Source organism: Schistocerca gregaria, chromosome 2 (genome assembly GCF_023897955.1).
Source record: "Schistocerca gregaria isolate iqSchGreg1 chromosome 2, iqSchGreg1.2, whole genome shotgun sequence".
NCBI classification, from domain to species: domain Eukaryota; kingdom Metazoa; phylum Arthropoda; class Insecta; order Orthoptera; family Acrididae; genus Schistocerca; species Schistocerca gregaria.
Window position 1 is genome coordinate 354695991 of NC_064921.1, and position 23506 is coordinate 354719496.

The following is a 23506-nucleotide window of genomic DNA, read 5'->3' on the forward strand; positions in this document are numbered from 1 at the left end:
GACAGGTGTACACTCGCACACACACACACACACACACACATATCCATCCGCACATACACAGACACAAGCAGACATATTTAAAGGCAAAGAGTAAGGGCAGAGATGTCAGTCGAGGCGGAAGTACAGAGGCAAAGAAGTTGTTGAAAGACAGGTGAGGTATGAGTGGCGGCAACTTGAAATTAGCGGAGGTTGAGGCCTGGCGGATATCGAGAAGAGAGGATATACTGAAGGGCGAGTTCCCATCTCCGGAGTTCGGATAGGTTGGTGTTGGTGGGAAGTATCCAGATAACTCGGACGGTGTAACACTGTGCCAAGATGTGCTGGCCGTGCATCAAGGCATGTTTAGCCACAGGGTGATCCTCATTACCAACAAACACTGTCTCTGCCTGTGTCCATTCATGCGAATGGACAGTTTGTTGCTGGTCATTCCCACATAGAAAGCATCACAGTGCAGGCAGGTCAGTTGGTAAATCACGTGGGTGCTTTCACATGTGGCTCTCCCTTTGATCGTGTACACCTTCCGGGTTACAGGACTGGAGTAGGTGGTGGTGGGAGGGTGCATAGGACAGGTTTTACACCGGGGGCGGTTGCAAGGGTAGGAGCCAGAGGGTAGGGGAGGTGGTTAGCCTCATTATCATAACCTGCCAGTACATAACCAGTCCTTTGAATACATTTACACACATATTCTTCGAGATTTTATTCGATAATTTTTTTCGAATTTTATTTTTCCGCAAATTATTTTTTCGACACTTTTTTCGAAAAAAAACATTTTTTTTTCGAAATTTTCTTGAATTTCCCCACCCTTTATCAAACAATTGTTAGCCTCATTATCATAACCTGGCAGTACATAACCAGTCCTTTGAATACATTTACACACATATTCTTCGAGATTTTATTCGAAAATTTTTTTCGAATTTTATTTTTCCGCAAATTATTTTTTCGAAACTTTTTTCGAAAAAAAAAAAATTTTTTTTTTTCGAAATTTTCTTGAATTTCCCCACCCTTTAACGTGATCTGGAGACAACATAACTACCCAACCTTTGCACCCATTGTTGTTCACCAACCTAAGTTCAGCACATGATCAACATAGCTCATCTCAAACCAACACTTTTTCGACTTTTTTCACACCTTTATCTCTCCCTATACAAATCTCTCTTTACTTTCACTTTAACCTCATATTACCCTTTCCACCTACTAATACCATGTCAACCTCACAACATCCCTACAACGACCCCATTAAATTTTATTTACATTCCCTCCGCAAACATGCCTTCACCCTAGCCAGATTACGCTCCCATATTTTATTTACTCAGGCTTGTCTGACATTTGGCATTACTCCCAAAGGCCTCACACTTAAAGTTCCCATCTCTGGCTGCAATCCTTCTTTCCATCAGTCCTTATACCAGTTCCAAACAGCACAATCCATAGCCCTCACCCGCCTAATCCTTCACCTATACATCGACTCGGCCAATGAACACACCCGTCAACTCCTATCCCAAATCAAAGTCCTCAATCTTTCCTCTCCCACATCCACACCGGCTGTACATAGCATCCTCCTACAGGCCAACCGCAAATTAGAACAACATGCCACCCTCCACCTCAAAAAACTATCCAATCTCCTGGTTTCCCACCTCCGGAAAGGCAACTCACTCACCCTCCACAACCTTTCCAACAAACCTCAACCTCCTCTCATTGCACACAGACCCAGTCTCTCCCATCTACTCAATCTCCCACTTCCAGCTCCACTCCCCCCAACACCTCAAAATTCCAGTCAACACAATCTGGAACCACAACACCCCAATTCAGTAGTTAACCTTTCCTCCAAACCCCTCTCCCAATCCGAAACCTCTGTCCTATCCAAAGGCCTCACCTTCAGCCCCACTCCCAGGTTCAACCAAACTGCCCTTGTCAAGGATTTACTGTCCTACACTCGTAGTCTCTGCTGGAAATATCACTTTGCCACGAAGAAAAACAATCCTGATCCCACTCCTAATGATCCAACTCCCCAAGACACTATCCAAATTGAACCCTGCCTGCAACAGTTCCGTCCTCCATCACAGCGGGACCCACCTCCTCTTCCTCAAAATCACCCTCTCCAAACCTTCCAGGAATTTCTCACTTCCAGCCTTGCCTCTCAATCTTTCTTGAAAAACCTTAATCCTACTCCCAACATCACCACAGCCGAATCCCAGGCTATCCGTGATCTGAAAGCTGACCGATCCATCATCATTCTTCCGGCTGACAAGGGTTCCACGACCGTGGTGCTTGATCGTCGGGAGTATGTGGCTGAGGGACTGCGTCAGCTTTCAGACAACTCTACATACAAAGTTTGCCGAGGTAATCCCATTCCTGATGTCCAGGCGGAGCTTCAAGGAATCCTCAGAACCTTAGGCCCCCTACAAAACCTTTCACCTGACTCCATCAAACTCCTCACCCCACCGACACCTCGCACTCCTACCGTCTACTTACTTCCTAAAATTCACAAATCCAAACATCCTGGCCGCCCCATTGTAGCTGGTTACCAAGCCCCCACAGAACGTATCTCTGCCTACTTAGATCAACACCTTCAACCCATTACATGCAGTCTCCCATCCTTCATCAAAGACACCAACCACTTTCTCGAACGCCTGGAATCCGTACCCAGTCTTTTAACCCCCGAAACCATCCTTGTAACCATTGATGCCACTTCCCTATACACGAATATCCCGCACGTCCAGGGCCTCGCTGCAATGGAGCACTTCCTTTCACGCCGATCACCTGCCACCCTACCTAAAACCTCTTTCCTCGTCACCTTAGCCAGCTTCATCCTGACCCACAACTTCTTCACTTTTGAAGGCCAGACATACCAACAATTAAAGGGAACAGCCATGGGTACCAGGATGGCCCCCTCGTATGCCAACCTATTTATGGGTCGCTTAGAGGAAGCCTTCTTGGTTACCCAAGCCTGCCAACCCAAAGTTTGGTACAGATTTATTGATGACATCTTCATGATCTGGACTCACAGTGAAGAACAACTCCAGAATTTCCTCTCCAACCTCAACTCCTTTGGTTCCATCAGATTCACCTGGTCCTACTCCAAATCCCATGCCACTTTCCTAGACGTTGAACTCCATCTGTCCAATGGCCAGCTGCACACATCCGTCCACATCAAACCCACCAACAAGCAACAGTACCTCCATTATGACAGCTGCCACCCATTCCATATCAAACGGTCCCTTCCCTACAGCCTAGGCCTTCGTGGCAAACGAATCTGCTCCAGTCCTGAATCCCTCGACCATTACACCAACAACCTGAAAACAGCTTTCGCATCCCGCAACTACCCTCCCAAACTGGTACAGAAGCAGATAACCAGAGCCACTTCCTCATCCCCTCGAACCCAGAACCTCTCACAGAAGAACCCCAAAAGTGCCCCACTTGTAACAGAATACTTCCCGGGACTGGATCAGACCTTGAATGTGGCTCTCCAGCAGGGATACGACTTCCTAAAATCCTGCCCCGAAATGAGATCCATCCTTCATGAAATCCTCCCCACTCCACCAAGAGTGTCTTTCCGCCGTCCACCTAACCTTCGTAACCTCTTGGTTCATCCCTATGAAATCCCCAAACCACCTCCCCTACCCTCTGGCTCCTACCCTTGCAACCGCCCCCGGTGTAAAACCTGTCCTATGCACCCTCCCACCACCACCTACTCCAGTCCTGTAACCCGGAAGGTGTACACGATCAAAGGGAGAGCTACATGTGAAAGCACCCACGTGATTTACCAACTGACCTGCCTGCACTGTGATGCTTTCTATGTGGGAATGACCAGCAACAAACTGTCCATTCGCATGAATGGACACAGGCAGAGACAGTGTTTGTTGGTAATGAGGATCACCCTGTGGCTAAACATGCCTTGATGCACGGCCAGCACATCTTGGCACAGTGTTACACCGTCCGAGTTATCTGGATTCTTCCCACCAACACCAACCAATCCGAACTCCGGAGATGGGAACTCGCCCTTCAGTATATCCTCTCTTCTCGATATCCGCCAGGCCTCAACCTCCGCTAATTTCAAGTTGCCGCCACTCATACCTCACCTGTCTTTCAACAACTTCTTTGCCTCTGTACTTCCGCCTTGACTGACATCTCTGCCCTTACTCTTTGCCTTTAAATATGTCTGCTTGTGTCTGTGTATGTGCGGATGGATATGTGTGTGTGTGTGTGTGTGTGTGTGTGTGTGTGTGTGCGCGAGTGTACGCCTGTCCTTTTTTTCCCCTAAGGGAAGTCTTTCCGCTCCCGGGATTGGAATGACTCCTTACCCTCTCCCTTAAAACCCACATCCTTTCATTTTTCTCTCTCCTTCCTTCCTTCCTGACGAAGCAACTGCCAGTTGCGAAAGCTCGTAATTCTGTGTGTGTGTTTGTGTGTTTTGTTCATGTGCCTGTCTGCCGGCGCTTTCCCGCTTGGTAAGTCTTGGAATCTTTGTTTTTAATATATATATATATATATATATATATATATATATATATGTGTGTGTGTGTGTGTGTGTCTGTGTATGTGCGGATGGATATGTGTGTGTGTGCGAGTGTACACCTGTCTTTTTTTTCCCCTGAGGGAAGTCTTTCCGCTCCCGGGATTGGAATGACTCCTTACCCTCTCCCTTAAAACCCACATCCTTTCGTCTTTCCCTCTCCTTCCTGAAGAAGCAACCATCGGTTGCATATATATATATATATATATATATATTAAAAACAAAGATTCCAAGACTTACCAAGCGGGAAAGTGCCGGCAGACAGGCACAATGAACAAAACACAAACACAGAATTACTAGCTTTCGCAACCGATGGTTGCTTCTTCAGGAAAGAGGGAAGGAGAGGGAAAACTGAAAGGATGTGGGTTTTAAGGGAGAGGGTAAGAAGTCTTTCCAATCCCGGGAGCGGAAAGACTTCCCTTAGGGGGAAAAAAGGACAGGTGTACACTCGCACACACACACACACACACACACACATATCCATCCGCACATACACAGACACAAGCAGACATATTTAAAGGCAAAGAGTAAGGGCAGAGATGTCAGTCGAGGCGGAAGTACAGAGGCAAAGAAGTTGTTGAAAGACAGGTGAGGTATGAGTGGCGGCAACTTGAAATTAGCGGAGGTTGAGGCCTGGCGGATATCGAGAAGAGAGGATATACTGAAGGGCGAGTTCCCATCTCCGGAGTTCGGATAGGTTGGTGTTGGTGGGAAGTATCCAGATAACTCGGACGGTGTAACACTGTGCCAAGATGTGCTGGCCGTGCATCAAGGCATGTTTAGCCACAGGGTGATCCTCATTACCAACAAACACTGTCTCTGCCTGTGTCCATTCATGCGGACGGACAGTTTGTTGCTGGTCATTCCCACATAGAAAGCATCACAGTGCAGGCAGGTCAGTTGGTAAATCACGTGGGTGCTTTCACATGTGGCTCTCCCTTTGATCGTGTACACCTTCCGGGTTACAGGACTGGAGTAGGTGGTGGTGGGAGGGTGCATAGGACAGGTTTTACACCGGGGGCGGTTGCAAGGGTAGGAGCCAGAGGGTAGGGGAGGTGGTTAGCCTCATTATCATAACCTGCCAGTACATAACCAGTCCTTTGAATACATTTACACACATATTCTTCGAGATTTTATTCGATAATTTTTTTCGAATTTTATTTTTCCGCAAATTATTTTTTCGACACTTTTTTCGAAAAAAAACATTTTTTTTTCGAAATTTTCTTGAATTTCCCCACCCTTTATCAAACAATTGTTAGCCTCATTATCATAACCTGGCAGTACATAACCAGTCCTTTGAATACATTTACACACATATTCTTCGAGATTTTATTCGAAAATTTTTTTCGAATTTTATTTTTCCGCAAATTATTTTTTCGAAACTTTTTTCGAAAAAAAAAAATTTTTTTTTTCGAAATTTTCTTGAATTTCCCCACCCTTTAACGTGATCTGGAGACAACATAACTACCCAACCTTTGCACCCATTGTTGTTCACCAACCTAAGTTCAGCACATGATCAACATAGCTCATCTCAAACCAACACTTTTTCGACTTTTTTCACACCTTTATCTCTCCCTATACAAATCTCTCTTTACTTTCACTTTAACCTCATATTACCCTTTCCACCTACTAATACCATGTCAACCTCACAACATCCCTACAACGACCCCATTAAATTTTATTTACATTCCCTCCGCAAACATGCCTTCACCCTAGCCAGATTACGCTCCCATATTTTATTTACTCAGGCTTGTCTGACATTTGGCATTACTCCCAAAGGCCTCACACTTAAAGTTCCCATCTCTGGCTGCAATCCTTCTTTCCATCAGTCCTTATACCAGTTCCAAACAGCACAATCCATAGCCCTCACCCGCCTAATCCTTCACCTATACATCGACTCGGCCAATGAACACACCCGTCAACTCCTATCCCAAATCAAAGTCCTCAATCTTTCCTCTCCCACATCCACACCGGCTGTACATAGCATCCTCCTACAGGCCAACCGCAAATTAGAACAACATGCCACCCTCCACCTCAAAAAACTATCCAATCTCCTGGTTTCCCACCTCCGGAAAGGCAACTCACTCACCCTCCACAACCTTTCCAACAAACCTCAACCTCCTCTCATTGCACACAGACCCAGTCTCTCCCATCTACTCAATCTCCCACTTCCAGCTCCACTCCCCCCAACACCTCAAAATTCCAGTCAACACAATCTGGAACCACAACACCCCAATTCAGTAGTTAACCTTTCCTCCAAACCCCTCTCCCAATCCGAAACCTCTGTCCTATCCAAAGGCCTCACCTTCAGCCCCACTCCCAGGTTCAACCAAACTGCCCTTGTCAAGGATTTACTGTCCTACACTCGTAGTCTCTGCTGGAAATATCACTTTGCCACGAAGAAAAACAATCCTGATCCCACTCCTAATGATCCAACTCCCCAAGACACTATCCAAATTGAACCCTGCCTGCAACAGTTCCGTCCTCCATCACAGCGGGACCCACCTCCTCTTCCTCAAAATCACCCTCTCCAAACCTTCCAGGAATTTCTCACTTCCAGCCTTGCCTCTCAATCTTTCTTGAAAAACCTTAATCCTACTCCCAACATCACCACAGCCGAATCCCAGGCTATCCGTGATCTGAAAGCTGACCGATCCATCATCATTCTTCCGGCTGACAAGGGTTCCACGACCGTGGTGCTTGATCGTCGGGAGTATGTGGCTGAGGGACTGCGTCAGCTTTCAGACAACTCTACATACAAAGTTTGCCGAGGTAATCCCATTCCTGATGTCCAGGCGGAGCTTCAAGGAATCCTCAGAACCTTAGGCCCCCTACAAAACCTTTCACCTGACTCCATCAAACTCCTCACCCCACCGACACCTCGCACTCCTACCGTCTACTTACTTCCTAAAATTCACAAATCCAAACATCCTGGCCGCCCCATTGTAGCTGGTTACCAAGCACCCACAGAACGTATCTCTGTCTACTTAGATCAACACCTTCAACCCATTACATGCAGTCTCCCATCCTTCATCAAAGACACCAACCACTTTCTCGAACGCCTGGAATCCGTACCCAGTCTTTTAACCCCCGAAACCATCCTTGTAACCATTGATGCCACTTCCCTATACACGAATATCCCGCACGTCCAGGGCCTCGCTGCAATGGAGCACTTCCTTTCACGCCGATCACCTGCCACCCTACCTAAAACCTCTTTCCTCGTCACCTTAGCCAGCTTCATCCTGACCCACAACTTCTTCACTTTTGAAGGCCAGACATACCAACAATTAAAGGGAACAGCCATGGGTACCAGGATGGCCCCCTCGTATGCCAACCTATTTATGGGTCGCTTAGAGGAAGCCTTCTTGGTTACCCAAGCCTGCCAACCCAAAGTTTGGTACAGATTTATTGATGACATCTTCATGATCTGGACTCACAGTGAAGAACAACTCCAGAATTTCCTCTCCAACCTCAACTCCTTTGGTTCCATCAGATTCACCTGGTCCTACTCCAAATCCCATGCCACTTTCCTAGACGTTGAACTCCATCTGTCCAATGGCCAGCTGCACACATCCGTCCACATCAAACCCACCAACAAGCAACAGTACCTCCATTATGACAGCTGCCACCCATTCCATATCAAACGGTCCCTTCCCTACAGCCTAGGCCTTCGTGGCAAACGAATCTGCTCCAGTCCTGAATCCCTCGACCATTACATCAACAACCTGAAAACAGCTTTCGCATCCCGCAACTACCCTCCCAAACTGGTACAGAAGCAGATAACCAGAGCCACTTCCTCATCCCCTCGAACCCAGAACCTCTCACAGAAGAACCCCAAAAGTGCCCCACTTGTAACAGAATACTTCCCGGGACTGGATCAGACCTTGAATGTGGCTCTCCAGCAGGGATACGACTTCCTAAAATCCTGCCCCGAAATGAGATCCATCCTTCATGAAATCCTCCCCACTCCACCAAGAGTGTCTTTCTGCCGTCCACCTAACCTTCGTAACCTCTTGGTTCATCCCTATGAAATCCCCAAACCACCTCCCCTACCCTCTGGCTCCTACCCTTGCAACCGCCCCCGGTGTAAAACCTGTCCTATGCACCCTCCCACCACCACCTACTCCAGTCCTGTAACCCGGAAGGTGTACACGATCAAAGGGAGAGCCACATGTGAAAGCACCCACGTGATTTACCAACTGACCTGCCTGCACTGTGATGCTTTCTATGTGGGAATGACCAGCAACAAACTGTCCATTCGCATGAATGGACACAGGCAGAGACAGTGTTTGTTGGTAATGAGGATCACCCTGTGGCTAAACATGCCTTGATGCACGGCCAGCACATCTTGGCACAGTGTTACACCGTCCGAGTTATCTGGATACTTCCCACCAACACCAACCAATCCGAACTCCGGAGATGGGAACTCGCCCTTCAGTATATACTCTCTTCTCGATATCCGCCAGGCCTCAACCTCCGCTAATTTCAAGTTGCCGCCACTCATACCTCACCTGTCTTTCAACAACTTCTTTGCCTCTGTACTTCCGCCTCGACTGACATCTCTGCCCTTACTCTTTGCCTTTAAATATGTCTGCTTGTGTCTGTGTATGTGCGGATGGATATGTGTGTGTGTGTGTGTGTGTGTGTGTGTGTGTGTGTGTGTGTGCGAGTGTACACCTGTCCTTTTTTTCCCCTAAGGGAAGTCTTTCCGCTCCCAGGATTGGAATGACTCCTTACCCTCTCCCTTAAAACCCACATCCTTTCATTTTTCTCTCTCCTTCCTTCCTTCCTGACGAAGCAACTGCCAGTTGCGAAAGCTCGTAATTCTGTGTGTGTGTTTGTGTGTTTTGTTCATGTGCCTGCCTGCCGGCGCTTTCCCGCTTGGTAAGTCTTGGAATCTTTGTTTTTAATATATATATATATATATATATATATATATATATATATATGTGTGTGTGTGTGTGTGTGTGTGTGTGTGTGTCTGTGTATGTGCGGATGGATATGTGTGTGTGTGTGTGTGTGTGTGTGTGTGTGTGTGCGAGTGTACACCTGTCCTTTTTTTCCCCTAAGGGAAGTCTTTCCGCTCCCGGGATTGGAATGACTCCTTACCCTCTCCTTAAAACCCACATCCTTTCATTTTTCTCTCTCCTTCCTTCCTTCCTGACGAAGCAACTGCCAGTTGCGAAAGCTCGTAATTCTGTGTGTGTGTTTGTGTGTTTTGTTCATGTGCCTGCCTGCCGGCGCTTTCCCGCTTGGTAAGTCTTGGAATCTTTGTTTTTAATATATATATATATATATATATATATATATATATATATATATATATATATATATATATATATATATATATATGTGTGTGTGTGTGTGTGTGTGTGTGTGTGTGTCTGTGTATGTGCGGATGGATATGTGTGTGTGTGCGAGTGTACACCTGTCTTTTTTTTCCCCTGAGGGAAGTCTTTCCGCTCCCGGGATTGGAATGACTCCTTACCCTCTCCCTTAAAACCCACATCCTTTCGTCTTTCCCTCTCCTTCCTGAAGAAGCAACCATCAGTTGCATATATATATATATATATATATATTAAAAACAAAGATTCCAAGACTTACCAAGCGGGAAAGTGCCGGCAGACAGGCACAATGAACAAAACACAAACACAGAATTACTAGCTTTCGCAACCGATGGTTGCTTCTTCAGGAAAGAGGGAAGGAGAGGGAAAACTGAAAGGATGTGGGTTTTAAGGGAGAGGGTAAGAAGTCTTTCCAATCCCGGGAGCGGAAAGACTTCCCTTAGGGGGAAAAAAGGACAGGTGTACAGTCGCACACACACACATATCCATCCGCACATACACAGACACAAGCAGACATATTTAAAGGCCTTTAAATATGTCTGCTTGTGTCTGTGTATGTGCGGATGGATATGTGTGTGTGTGTGCGAGACATATTTAAAGGCCTTTAAATATGTCTGCTTGTGTCTGTGTATGTGCGGATGGATATGTGTGTGTGAGCGAGTGTACACCTGTCCTTTTTTTCCCCTAAGGGAAGTCTTTCCGCTCCCGGGATTGGAATGACTCCTTACCCTCTCCCTTAAAACCCAAATCCTTTCGTCTTTCCCTCTCCTTCCCTCTTTCCTGAAGAAGCAACCATCGGTTTCGAAAGCTAGTAATTCTGTGTGTGTGTTTTGTTCATTGTGCCTGTCTGCCGGCGCTTTCCCGCTTGGTAAGTCTTGGAATCTTTGTTTTTAATATATTTTTGCCATGTGGAAGTTTCTTTCTATTTTATTTACATCATCATAAAAACTTCCACATGGGAAAAATATATTAAAAACAAAGATTCCAAGACTTACCAAGCGGGAAAGCGCCAGTAGACAGGCACAAGAAAATGACACGCAAACACACACACACAAAATTTCGAGCTTTTGCAACCGGCGGCTGCTTCGTCAGGACCCGCCAGTTGCGAAAGCTCGAAATTTTGTGTGTGTGTGTTATTTTATTGTGCCTGTCTACTGGCGCTTTCCCGCTTGGTAAGTCTTGGAATCTTTGTTTATATATTAAAAACAGAAGGATACCCAGCCATTGACCTTTGTCTGTGCAAATGCGCACAGGTTGCCCAAACTCTTGCGGGAATCTTTACCTTAGTTGGCGCTAGTAGTGAGTGGATGGGCCAATATCTATTAGGAACATTACGTATGTTGATTGTTGGCAGTTGGAAATGTGAGTCTCAGAGGAAGCGTGCAAGGAATAAGTCCTTGCAGTCACACTATTCATATGTGCCCTCGGTGGCTCAGATGGATAGAGCATCTGCCATGTAAGCAGGATATCCCGGGTTCGAGTCCTGGTCAGCACACACATTTTCAGCTGTCCCCATTGAGGTATATCAACAACACCTGTCATTTATTCTAGAGAAGCTGCATGGTCATCAATGGTATCTGTTCTTTCAAAAACAGTTACTATCTTCATCTTTACTGTAAATATTATTTTGAGTGCACATTTCTTTAATCTAAGCAGCATAGCCTGTAAATTGTGAGACACAGGCTGTTCTGTAATGTTTATCAACAATCTAACAAGAAATGCATAATATAATTTTTTAGTGTTTTTTCTGAAAATGTGATTTCACCAAACAGATCCAGTAAGCAGAGAGACTAAATGGAATAGGGTAGATTGTTGCTAATTTTTACACAACATACACATTGATACACACATGAATGGACATATCCTAAACATTTTTGTGCAACTCATTTGGTATATTTTCTAAATTTTTCAGTAAATTTCACGCTATTCATTTCTTCTTTCTATCATCTTCCTTTTTTTTATCATTCCACAAATATTTTTACAGTATTATTGTGATCTTCTTCAACAAAGTATAACTGGACAAGAGAGTAAGAATTTACTACATCACTGATAAAACAGTAAAACAGTACTCTGTTTCAGTCTGTCTGATTAATCCTTTGCAAACATGAATTATATTTATACTTTTGTTTATCAAGGCTAACAGCCATCACGGCTAACAAGTCCTACAATGTTGTGATGATGGAAACTGCAAGTCATAAAAATACATAAAAGACATACTAATTTCCAGAATATACAGGGATTCCTGAGACAAGTGGTCAATATAATATTCAGGAATACGACAGGGATGATCATTCGAAGCAAAAAGTCTAGTAAACATGGTCTCTAAAATGCACACCATAAGACTTATGAGTACTTCTTCATCTTCAATACTGTGAAACAAATTTCTACTGCAAGCTGTTGGCTTTCCATATTTTGGGAGGAGATAGCATAGACCAAATCAAGGAAAACTGCCATTAAACATAGGTTCGGAAATGCATACGTTAAGAGCTATGAGCTATTGTTCAGTGGAACAGATGATTTTCACAGTAACAAAGATGAACAAGTCCAAATGATCCGTGTAACATGAAGCAAAAAAATTAACACTTACTTTCCGCTGATTTGGGTAACTGGATACTTTGTCCCGACTCATCATAATTGCAGCCCTTTTCCTTCCCTGAGTAGGCATATCTCTTCGAGATCTTCTTGGCTCTGTCATTTCAACTTCAGGAGGGGGACTGCAAAAAGAGCTGCCACAGTGCTACTGATATAAGAACTGTTCTGTAGTTATTCTATCAAACATACTATAGACATTTATTAAATATGAATGAAACATTATGAATATCATGCATAAAAGTAGTCAGCACACACTACAGGTACTAAAATAAGCAAACAGTGAGAATGTTTTAGAATCACTTGGCATCATCAGGTTATAAGCAAAATTATTTTCTCACTGGTATTCAGAGTATTGTTTACACGTACGTTTAATATATTTACAGCTCAAAAACCAATACACCCAAACAAAATGTTTAACTGTTGTTCTTCAACAATCAAAACTTACAATGATTCAGATTCTGCAAAGATGAGATGGATATCACTGTTACAAGTCAAAACTTACTGTGACAACTGTTAAGAAGAAACACACATTCTAAAACATTTTCTGGGATACATCTATGTTCTTTAAGGTACTTATACATTATTAACAAAAGATGACTACATACACCGTATGATATTAAATGATATTATATTTTACTGCAAAATATTTAAACAACATACCAGGGAGATGTACATATTAAGCCAAATGCTAATGATAAATGCAACATATTTCTTGATAAATTAATATCCCTTTTTGAACACTGTTTCCTGAAGAAAATTACTAAATGTAACACCACACACTTTTCAAAGAAACCTGGGATTACTACAGGTATTAAAGTGTGTTCAGGGAGAAAAAGAAAACTCTATGAGACAGAAGAACTGGTAAAGAGTCAGAAATAGTTTTACACTTTAAAAATTATTGTAACATACTGAGAAAAGTTGTAAGGAAATCAATAAATATGTATGTTAGAGAAGAATTTAACAACTCCGGCAATGAAATCAAATATATATGGAATATTGTTAGAAGGGAGACAGGAAAAGTAACCACTGGCGTAGGTAGTATAACTATTAAAGAGAACTAGACTATCCTAACCAACAGAACACAAGTAGATAATGTATATAACAACCATTTCTTAAGTGTTGGAGAAAAAAATGGTGAGAACAGTTCAAACAAAAAAGTCAGACAGTACATGGAAGAGACTGTTTTGAAAAAATTAAGTCAGATTAAGTTTCACTTAACAATCTCTTGTGAAATAAGTAACAGCATTAAATCTTTGAAAAATAAATGTTCTGTTGAAGTAGATGACACCTCTAATAAGATATTAAAATAATGTGGAGCATTTACAGCTGATGTTCTGAGTCACATATGTAATGCATCACTATATCAAGGTATTTTCCCAGACAGGTTAAAATATGCCATTGTCAGGCCTCTCTATACAAAAGGGGACACCACAGATGTCAATAATTATCAATCAGTATTCTTGCTTACAGCATTTTCAAACATCTTTGAGAAAGTAATGGACTCAAGAGTGGTTAGCCATCTCAACAGTAATGGGATACTTAGTAAATCACAGTTCGGATTTCAAAAATGCTGTTCCACTGAGACAGCAATATACAATTTCACTTTCCACATAATAGAGTCTTTAAATAGTAAAATGTCACCAATAGGAATTTTCTGTGACTTGTCCAAACCATCTGATTGTGTGTACCATGAGATTATATTACAGAAATTACAATTCTATGGTACAAATGGAATAGCATATGAGTAGTTTAAGTCATACCTACTGAAGAGGAAGTAAAAAGTTTCCCTATATGGGTCAAGTGATTTAAATAAGTTTTCCACTTCATCTAACTAGCGTGAAATTACATTAGGTGTTCTACAGGGTTCAATCATGGGTCCCTTTCTGTTCTTGATATTGTGAACGAGCTCCCTTCCTATCTAAAAGAGGAAGCTGAATTGACACTGTTAGCTGATGATACAAGCATTATTATTAATCCAGTAAAAGAAACTCCAATTGAAAATGATACAAATAAGGTCCTTGGAAAAGTCATTAATTGGTTTTCTGCAAATGGACATGCTCTAAACGTTGAAAAAACACAGTGCACGAATTTTCTGCTAAAAAAGGACAGTTCCTTCAATAAATATAACACATCAACAGAAGTCAGTAGACAGGGTAAAGTATACTAAGTTTTTGGGGGTACATATAGATGAGAATCTTAATTGGAAAATTCATGTTTTGTATCTTCTAAAACTACTAGGTTCAGAAACCTATTGCAATCAGAATAATTGCCAATTTTGAGGATACAGAAATTAGTAAGCTAACATACTTTGCACACTTTCACTGTCTGATGTCATACGTAACAATATTTTGGAGTAACTCAACATTTAGACAAAAAGTATTCACTGCTCAAAAGAAAGTGGTTAGAATAACGTGTGGGGTTCATTGTAGCACATCTTGTAAGCATCTTTTTGAAAGATTGGGAATTCTTACAACAGCCTCACAGTACATTTACTCACTAATGAAATTTGTTCTCAACAACATGGACCAGTTTAAAAACAACAGTGACATTCATGATTATAATACCAGGAAAAAGAAAGACTTACACTATTCTTTACTCAACCTATCATTGGCACAGAAAGGGGTAAAATATGCTGCTATATACATTTTTTACAAATTACTAGATGAAATAAAAGTCTGACAGACAGCAGTAATAGCTGCAAAAATAAATTGAAATCATAACTCCTTGACAACTCCTCCTATACCACAGATGAATTCTTGAATAAATAAATCTATAAATATAGTATATACATTCTGTGCCATTTAAGGGAATGGGGTAAGTAATAGAAATATTATTCTTTAACTCTGTATTGTAATAAACAGGGTGTAAATTTTAAGCTGACAAACAAGAATAACTCGAAAAATAAGTTTCACATGAAAAAATGTGTAGAATCCAAAGTTGATTATTTTCGAGGGGAACATCTGCTGGTGCTAAAATTAGCCTGCCACCCCACCCCCCTGAGGGTGGGGCAGGAGGCAACTGTAAAATTTCAAATGAGAACCCCCATTTCTTACTGCAGAATCATATTGCACAAGAAAAACTAGGTTCATTTTCTCTTAAACATTTGTTTTGATTCTTGGTAGTAGGTGCTGTAATTCAAGAAAATCCATGTTCTCATTTTTGCATGGAAAATGGTTAGGGATAAACAAAAAATACTTGAAACTTCCTGGCAGATTAAAACTGTGTGCCCGACCGAGACTCGAACTCGGGACCTTTGCCTTTCGCGGGCACGTGCTCTACCAACTGAGCTACCGAAGCACGACTCACGTCCGGTACTCACAGCATTACTTCTGCCAGTATCCGTCTCCTACCTTCCAAACGTTTCATATCAGGAACTGTCCGCTGCAGAGTTAAAATCTCATTCTGAAAAAATACTTATTTACTTCATACATTTGGTTCCCTAAAACTAAAACTCTCCCTCTCTCCCCATAGGGTGGGCTTTGAGGGATAGGAATTAGAGTTTTACAAATGTTTCAGGACCACCAAATCTTAAATGGGAATAAATTCATCTTTATTCAGCAAATGAGTTAGTCTTTTCCTCAGTTAGTCATTTACTTTAACTCTGTTAGTTAATGAATTCATTCGTTAGTAAGTAGGATGTTTGGTTTGTTAGTTAGGTAGTCAGATGATTTGTTTCATAATCAAAAGTTTGTGTCCTCATGACCATGAAACAAACAAAACTTATCCAAATCTGCAGAAAAAATTAATATTTGGGTCAACATTTGTAAAACTTTAATTCCTCTCTCTCAAACCCCACCATATGGGGAGAGAGGGAGAGTCTTAGTTTCAATGAATCAAAATTTATGAAGTAAATAAGTACTTTTCTGTTTATCCATAACCATTTTCCACGCAAAAATGAGAACATGGATTTTCTTGAATTATAGTGCCAACTACCAAGAATCAAAACAAATGTTTCAGACAAAATGTATGTAGTTTTCTATGTAGATTTTGATTCTGCAATGAAAATGGGGGTTCCCATTTGAAATTTTAAAGTTGCCTCCCGCCCCACCCACAGGAGCCTGCGGTGGTGGTTTAATTTTAGCACCAGCACATGTCCCCCTTGAAAATAATCAACTTTGTATTCTATACACTTTTTCATGTGAAGCTTATTTCTTGAGTTATTCTGGTTTGTCAACTTAAAATTTACACCCTGTATATATATTAAAAAATATTGTTTCATATGTCCATTTCTTGTGCCCTCGGCACGTTCCTCATCATAATGGCTACCATACAGTGCGACTGATCAATGGAACATGCAACCGACTAACTAACCAGCACAAGACAAATAACAATGAAAGCCCCAATACAGTACTTCTTCACCCCAGCATTATTTTTCTCATTGACGAAGGAATACCTCCCATGTTTCACATGATGGGCTTACCTTAAGATTTAGTTTGTTTTACCCTCTGTTGGTAACTTGAGGAATAACTACATGAATCTTAAAAATAGAAATATTTTCAATTTGAGTGTGTATGAGAAAAAGCTGAAAACAATGTGTTTTTTCAATGCACTTGCAAAAAAATGAATAAAAAGTTTGTTATTCAAATAGCAACATTGAAAATATGTATTAAGTAATCAGGTCATGTGTTGCACATGAACAGTGCTTCATTTCTCCATTACAGAATGTTACAAACTGACATATGAGTGCTGACAGTAGATTATATCAAATTCTGTAGTGGCCAGTTATTCAGAAAAAAAAATGTGTAGAGGCTGTGGATGCTTCTGATCATTCTTATTGTTAAGAATGTAATGTTAACTTGAGACAGTTAATGATTACAAAGTGATAAGTGGATGTTTTTCCAACTGCTATAACATTCAATGAATTGTCTTATTATCATCTGGCTCCTACACAAATCTATCACTGTGATGGTACATAACAAGTATGAAGTGTAGAGATGCCATTGCATCCAAATATGTAAAACAGAACAATACGGGGTTCCAAATATTTTATGAAGTCTAGTTTTCACTTCATATTTCTAGTGATTCCCACATACCCCTTAAACAATTACAGTTAATACTGCAACTGAATGAGCAGAATATTGTAATAAGATATGGAAGACCCAGAAGCTACACTAACAGATGTTCTAGTATGCAAAACTTACATCACAGAATTATCTGTTTTCCTACCACATAAATCTATACCCCACCCCCACCCTTTCTATTTTCATATAGCAACACCATTAATCACTCACCACAATTTCAAGTATTTGTGTTACATAAAACCATAATGTATACATCTTTCTGTTTCATCTAGGCTTACCAGATAATATTTAGAAACTTCTGTCTCAGGCCAGCACAGTTACTTCAGTAGACTAGCAAAATATCATGCCCAAACAAAATCGTGAAATTTAGTTTTGCTTGTAAACTATAAAGAATACTGGCTGTGCATGTTACCCTGGCCTCTCTGTCATCAATTGAAGTCAGCTGACTTCATGCTGCTCTGGAACGTTTATGGTCAATGCCAACATATGCTTCATAACAGTATTGTGTGCCTTAACAATACGTAGCCATTGTGAATACACTGTTGATCCATGTGTGGTATTGTGCAAAGTGACTGCTAACATTATTTACAAAAATGAGTGAAGAGGCTGTACCTGATTCTTCTAATGACTCGCCATCAACTTTTGTGTCACTTCTGTTGTGCATTAATATATTACCACCATTCTTTTCTTATACAAGCTATTAGCTGACTGTTCTGGAAGAAAGAGACAGGGTTTGTCTCAGTAACCAATGTGCTATTAGCCAATTGCAAGCTTCTGCTCCCATCATCCTCTGCCCAGGGGCCAAGTAAAAGTATGCAATCAGTAGTTCTACCACTTCTTAGTATTGACATTATTCAACTTTGCATAAAACATAAAGTAAAAGTTCAGTTCTCTTCCTAGATGCAATTTTGTTGAGACAAAATGTTCGCATTCATCTCTTAGTGCTCAACAGCGACAAGATGTTCGTGCGTACCCTTTGTGCTGTGTACATTAAACTGAACAATAGCAACTGAACAGAAACATATCACATGTAGTTGTACACAGTGCTCACTGTATGTATTCAACAAAAATACATAAAAGTTTGTAACACACAACATAGCCCATAAGTTCCTGGGCAGACTTATTTTTGAGCATTCTCATTAACCTCAGCCATCAGCTGACAGAAAAAGGGCATCTGTCTGCCCATTGTTGACGAAGTGCATAGGCATCTGTTACAGACGAAGTGTGTGTGTGTGGAGTGGGGAGGATTTCGTGAAGGATGGATCTGCTGCTGCTGCAGCACAACGCTAGCAGTCCAGTCTCAACAAAAGCTTCATTCAGTTTGTGTCAGCACTTTCGGCAGGTCATACACAGCAAAATGTTGCTGACCAGTTAAATGACACTCGAAGTGATGTGGAGAAAGTACAGAGAGATAGGAAATGTGAATGATAAACCTCGTAGTGGTCGTCCTTGTAAGACAACACCAACAAATGATCGTTTATGGACATTGCACAGTTTACAAATCCATCTAATGATCTTCTGGAGCTCCTTAAGCTGCCATTGAGGAGTTGGGCCTCATAGTCCATAACAATCTTGATGGTCTCCTCCTGGGCATGCCTCCCAGAGTGGATGAACTCATTTGTGTGCTGAACTGACAGACTCAGTACTACAGACTGATAGTCATCGTTATGAGACGAAGATTTTTACTGAGTTTTTTTCAAGACGTACAGTTAAGAGAGAGCCAGCTTTGTTTTGTAATGATTTTTAATAACTAACAAAATGAGTCTTGTTTTCAGAAGAAATTATGTTTATTTTGTGAATAAGGTATTGTACAAAACTCAGTGGGTGTACTATAAGAAGTCACTGTAGTAAACTTTTAAGGTATTCCAAATTTTTGTTGAGGTATGCATTGACAACATAGCATCAAAAAAGGGTACATATCTTACTAGGTTTTCATGCTACAATTTTTCTTCTATATACAACCATACAGAAGTGTTTTGTTTTTTTAAGTGTGTGAGGGTGTGAGCCCTGTTTCCACAGTTAGTTACACCTCTCTGCTGTTAGGTTCTTTTATGCAGCACTCATCAGTCAGCAATAAATGAGTGGTTATCATTCCTCATTTTTCTGCAGGAGTATTTATTAGCAATGGTACTGCATATGAAGCATTCACATCTCCTCCTTCAAAAGTAGCTGTGAAATCTTATCAGTAAGGGTTAAAATGATAGTTTTCTTGAATCCTAAGCACTCTTTAATTTCTTAACCTCTTGTGTATCCACCCACTGTTGACCAAGCTCATTCAGCAAAAAATTCACAAGTTTCTCGGTAAAAGCAATATTTGACATTGCACCACTTCAATTGTTGCCTCCAAACTATTTCCTCTTCCAAGAAGAGAAAGGATTTGGGTTCTGACTTGACTAATGAGATTTCAAGACTGTGACCAACAAATCTGAGACAAATACCAAGTAATTTCTCTGAAAGAAACACTTAGCAATGTATCATGCTCAGCTGATGAATTAACATTCTCAGTAAAGAATTGGTGGAACTCACATGATTTTGACCTTGAATTTGTTAATGCCTTACTCCATGAATATACAGACTACACTTTGTAAGCCCACACCACAACCTGTACATGAACAGAAATGCAGTCAAACAAACTTGAAATCAGCTCCTGAAAAAATTGTGAAATATAGAAAATCATTTCCACAGGAAGCTGTAAAAAGAGCAGGAAACAATATGATGTAGAGATACAGCTGGGTAAGAAGATCATCAGAAAAGGAACACTATGACATGAAAAGCTAAATTACAGTGACATAAAAATGTACTTCCATAACAGCTGCAGAGGTACAAGTAAATCTAGGATTTTTATTAGATAAACTTAAAACAGCAACAGTACCTTGAAGAGCTGCCTATACTGCTAATAGAGGCTCCATCTGCTATCCTCCGATCACGCCCCATGTCATCTAAATCACACTCAGATGTGTCAGAATCAGACAATCGTGATGTTGTACTTGGGGGGGACAAGTGATCTGTTGGTGTTAGTGCCAGCTCCACATCTCCTGGTTCCCGCCTATTCTGTAAAATGAGAAAAGTCATTTCTAATTGATTAAGATTGACAATATTTTTCTTTTTTTTTTTTAGAAATTTTAGAACACCAGTCCCACGACACCAGCTTTCCACATTTTAGCCAAACACACGTCTAACGGTCATCTGGAGGGAAAAGTTAAATAAAAAGTCCCAAAGTAAACTATTATAGTAATATAAGATAACCTGAATTTGACTTTACTATAGAAAAATAAAACAACATACAAAAAATTAATGAATTTTCATTAAAGGATGCGTACTTTAGAAATACATAGTATTTGGAAAAAGACTACAAGATTTGCTAATACCTCCAATCTATAAAATATATGACCATTTAAATGAAACCAAGCACAGAGCACACAGCCTCTGACATGGAAGTCTCAAAAGGCATTAAAGGTATTATTATTATCATCATAGGGTCTCCAAAGAACCCGTGCACTCACAAAGATAATTCTTAGGCAAGAAAAGAGAAAAGGCAGAAGTGAAGTACATTATGAACAATGAGGTTTACTGAGCTATACTAATGCCCCAGTATGTTGGCTATTTCTGTCACTACATCTTAGCAAATTTTTTAATGACTTTTCATTCTGCAATGTTTAATGGCCTTGGTAGTTTGCACACCTCGCCTCTTCAGAAAGTGTCTGCCACAACTAATGATATTTTGAAAATTCCTACACAATTTATACATTGCTTTTATGCAATGTCAACAATGGATATTTCACCATTCCATTCTGATTGTTTCTTTGCAGTCTTCTTGTATTATGCTGGCACCCACCTGCATTTTCAGAGCGTGAGAACCAAGTACGTGAAACTTGTATACCAACTTCCAATACTGTAAACTTGGATTGCTGTCAGGTCTTTCAGAATGCTACATCTTATTTTACTACTGGATGATGTACATCCTTCTTTTTGTTTTTATTTCATACAAAATAAAACTTGTATTGCACAGACGTAAACACATTTCTTCCAGCTTACTATGTAATGTGTGAATTGCACTATTTAAATTGCATGGTAAGCATATTACTGGCATTCTGCTTGGTTTTTGTTCAAACTGGAAATACTGAGTAAAGTAAATAATAGCAACTTTTGTTTTTCTTTTGTATAAAACAGAGCTAATGAGAAGATACTGAGTATAACTGAGGAGACAAGAAATTTGTGGCACAACTTGACTAAAGGAAGGGATTGGTTAATAGGACACATTCAGAGATACCAAGGAATCACATATTCTAATCAGAGGGAAGTGCTGCGGGTAAAAGTTATAAGGGAACAAGAGATGAATACAGTAAGTAGATGCAGAACAATGTAGGTCGCAGTAGTTATTTGGATATGATTAGGCTTCTCAGGACAGAGTAGCATGGAGAGCTGCATCAAAGCAGTGTTCAGAATGAAGACCACAACAATAACAAAACTGAAGTTGGTTTCGTCATACGGTGTTTTGTGGATTTACATATATTTGCTTCTACTTACAAGTCTGCCTGTGTACTGCATCTGTCTGTGCACTATGCAATTCAATTGCATTATAAATAATGTATTCATATTCTGCTTGATTTCTGTTTGTATCCATTTTTCATATTTTCTCGCATTTAATACAGAGTTTCACGTTGCCAATTTTTGACAGAATTGTTATTTTATTTTATTTTATTACATCTTATAGCGGAATGAAGGTCAAATTCTCTGTTGAATGGTATTGCTTCTTATTGCTGTGTGTGCTTTGTTGTATTAGTGACAAAACTTGCAGTTACCCGTGAAATGTGGCATGAAATTTTTATGAAATGATATGTCCCACTTCCGGGCTTCCATGATGACAAAAAATGTTTGTGACATTTAGTGGAAAGTAAGTGGTAGGACATTCCTCTGTGGGAGAATTTATTATGATATGTGCAGATGGAACAAAATCTTGAACCAAACACATCTACAAGGTGGGACAGTTATACTCTGAAAACCACCATGAGGTACATAGCAGAGGGTTTGTTCTATTGCACCAGTTATTAGGGTTTCTTCCTGTTTCATTCATGTAGGGAGCATTGAAAGAATGATTGTCTGAATGCCGCTGTGCATATAGTAATTATGCTAATCTTATCTTCACAGTCATTGTGTGAGCAATACATTTTTGTAGTATATTCCTAGAGTAATCATTTAAATCTGGGTCTTGAAACTTCGTTAATAGACTTTCTCGGAATAGTTTACGTCTATCTTCAAGAGTCTTCCATTTCAGTTTATTCAGTATGTTTGTGACACTCTCACATGGATTAAACAAGCCTGTGACCATGTGTGTTGCCTTTTTCTGTATACATTCAATATCCCTTGTTAGGCCTGTCTGGTATGGGTCCCACACACTTGAGCAATATTCTAGAACCAGTCACACAAGTGATTTGTACGAAATCTCCTTTGCAGACTGATTGTCTTTCTCCAGTATTCTACCAATAAACCTCAGTCTACCACCTGCTCTATCCACGATTGATCCTATGTGATCATTCCATTTCATATCCCTACAAATGTTACACCCAGGTATTTGTATGAGTTGGTCGATTCCAACAGTTACTCATTGATATTATAGTCATAATACCACATTTTTTAGTTTTGTGAAGTGCAAAATTTTACATTTCTGCATTCAAAGCAAGTTGGTAATCTCTGCACCACTTTGAAATCTTATCAAGATCTGACTGAATATTTATGTGGCTTCTTACAGATAGTACTTCATTATAGAGTACTGCATCATCTGCAAAAACTCTGATTTTGCTATTAATATTGTCTGCAAGGTCATTAATACACAACATGAACAGTAAATGTCCCAACACACTTCCTCGGGGAGCACCTGAAGTTACCTCCACATCTAACAATGACTCTCCATCCCAGATAACATGTTGTGTCCTCCTTGCCAAACCTTCTCAGTTAAGTCATAAATTTCACTTGATACCCCATATTATTGTTCTTTTGGCGTAAGTATAAGTGTGGTACTCAGTCAAATGCGTTTCAAA

General features: G+C 40.7%; 1 protein-coding gene across 6 annotated transcripts in view; it reads right to left on the bottom strand.

The window, feature by feature from the left end:
- LOC126337046 (regulating synaptic membrane exocytosis protein 2) overlaps positions 1 to 23506 on the bottom strand; it is a 1181006-nt gene that overhangs the window by 604275 nt on the left and 553225 nt on the right. For 4 of the 6 annotated variants that reach the window (XR_007565038.1, XR_007565035.1, XM_050001371.1 and 1 more), the window contains 2 exons: positions 20341 to 20519; positions 12443 to 12581 (listed from right to left, as the gene is read on the bottom strand). Coding sequence is in view for 2 of the 6 variants with exons in the window: in XM_050001371.1 (XP_049857328.1) it covers positions 12443 to 12581; positions 20341 to 20519 (318 nt within the window). In the remaining 4 variants the exon portion in view is untranslated. The remainder of the gene's footprint in view (positions 1 to 12442; positions 12582 to 20340; positions 20520 to 23506) is intronic. The other 2 variants (XR_007565036.1, XR_007565037.1) reach the window with 1 other exon arrangement.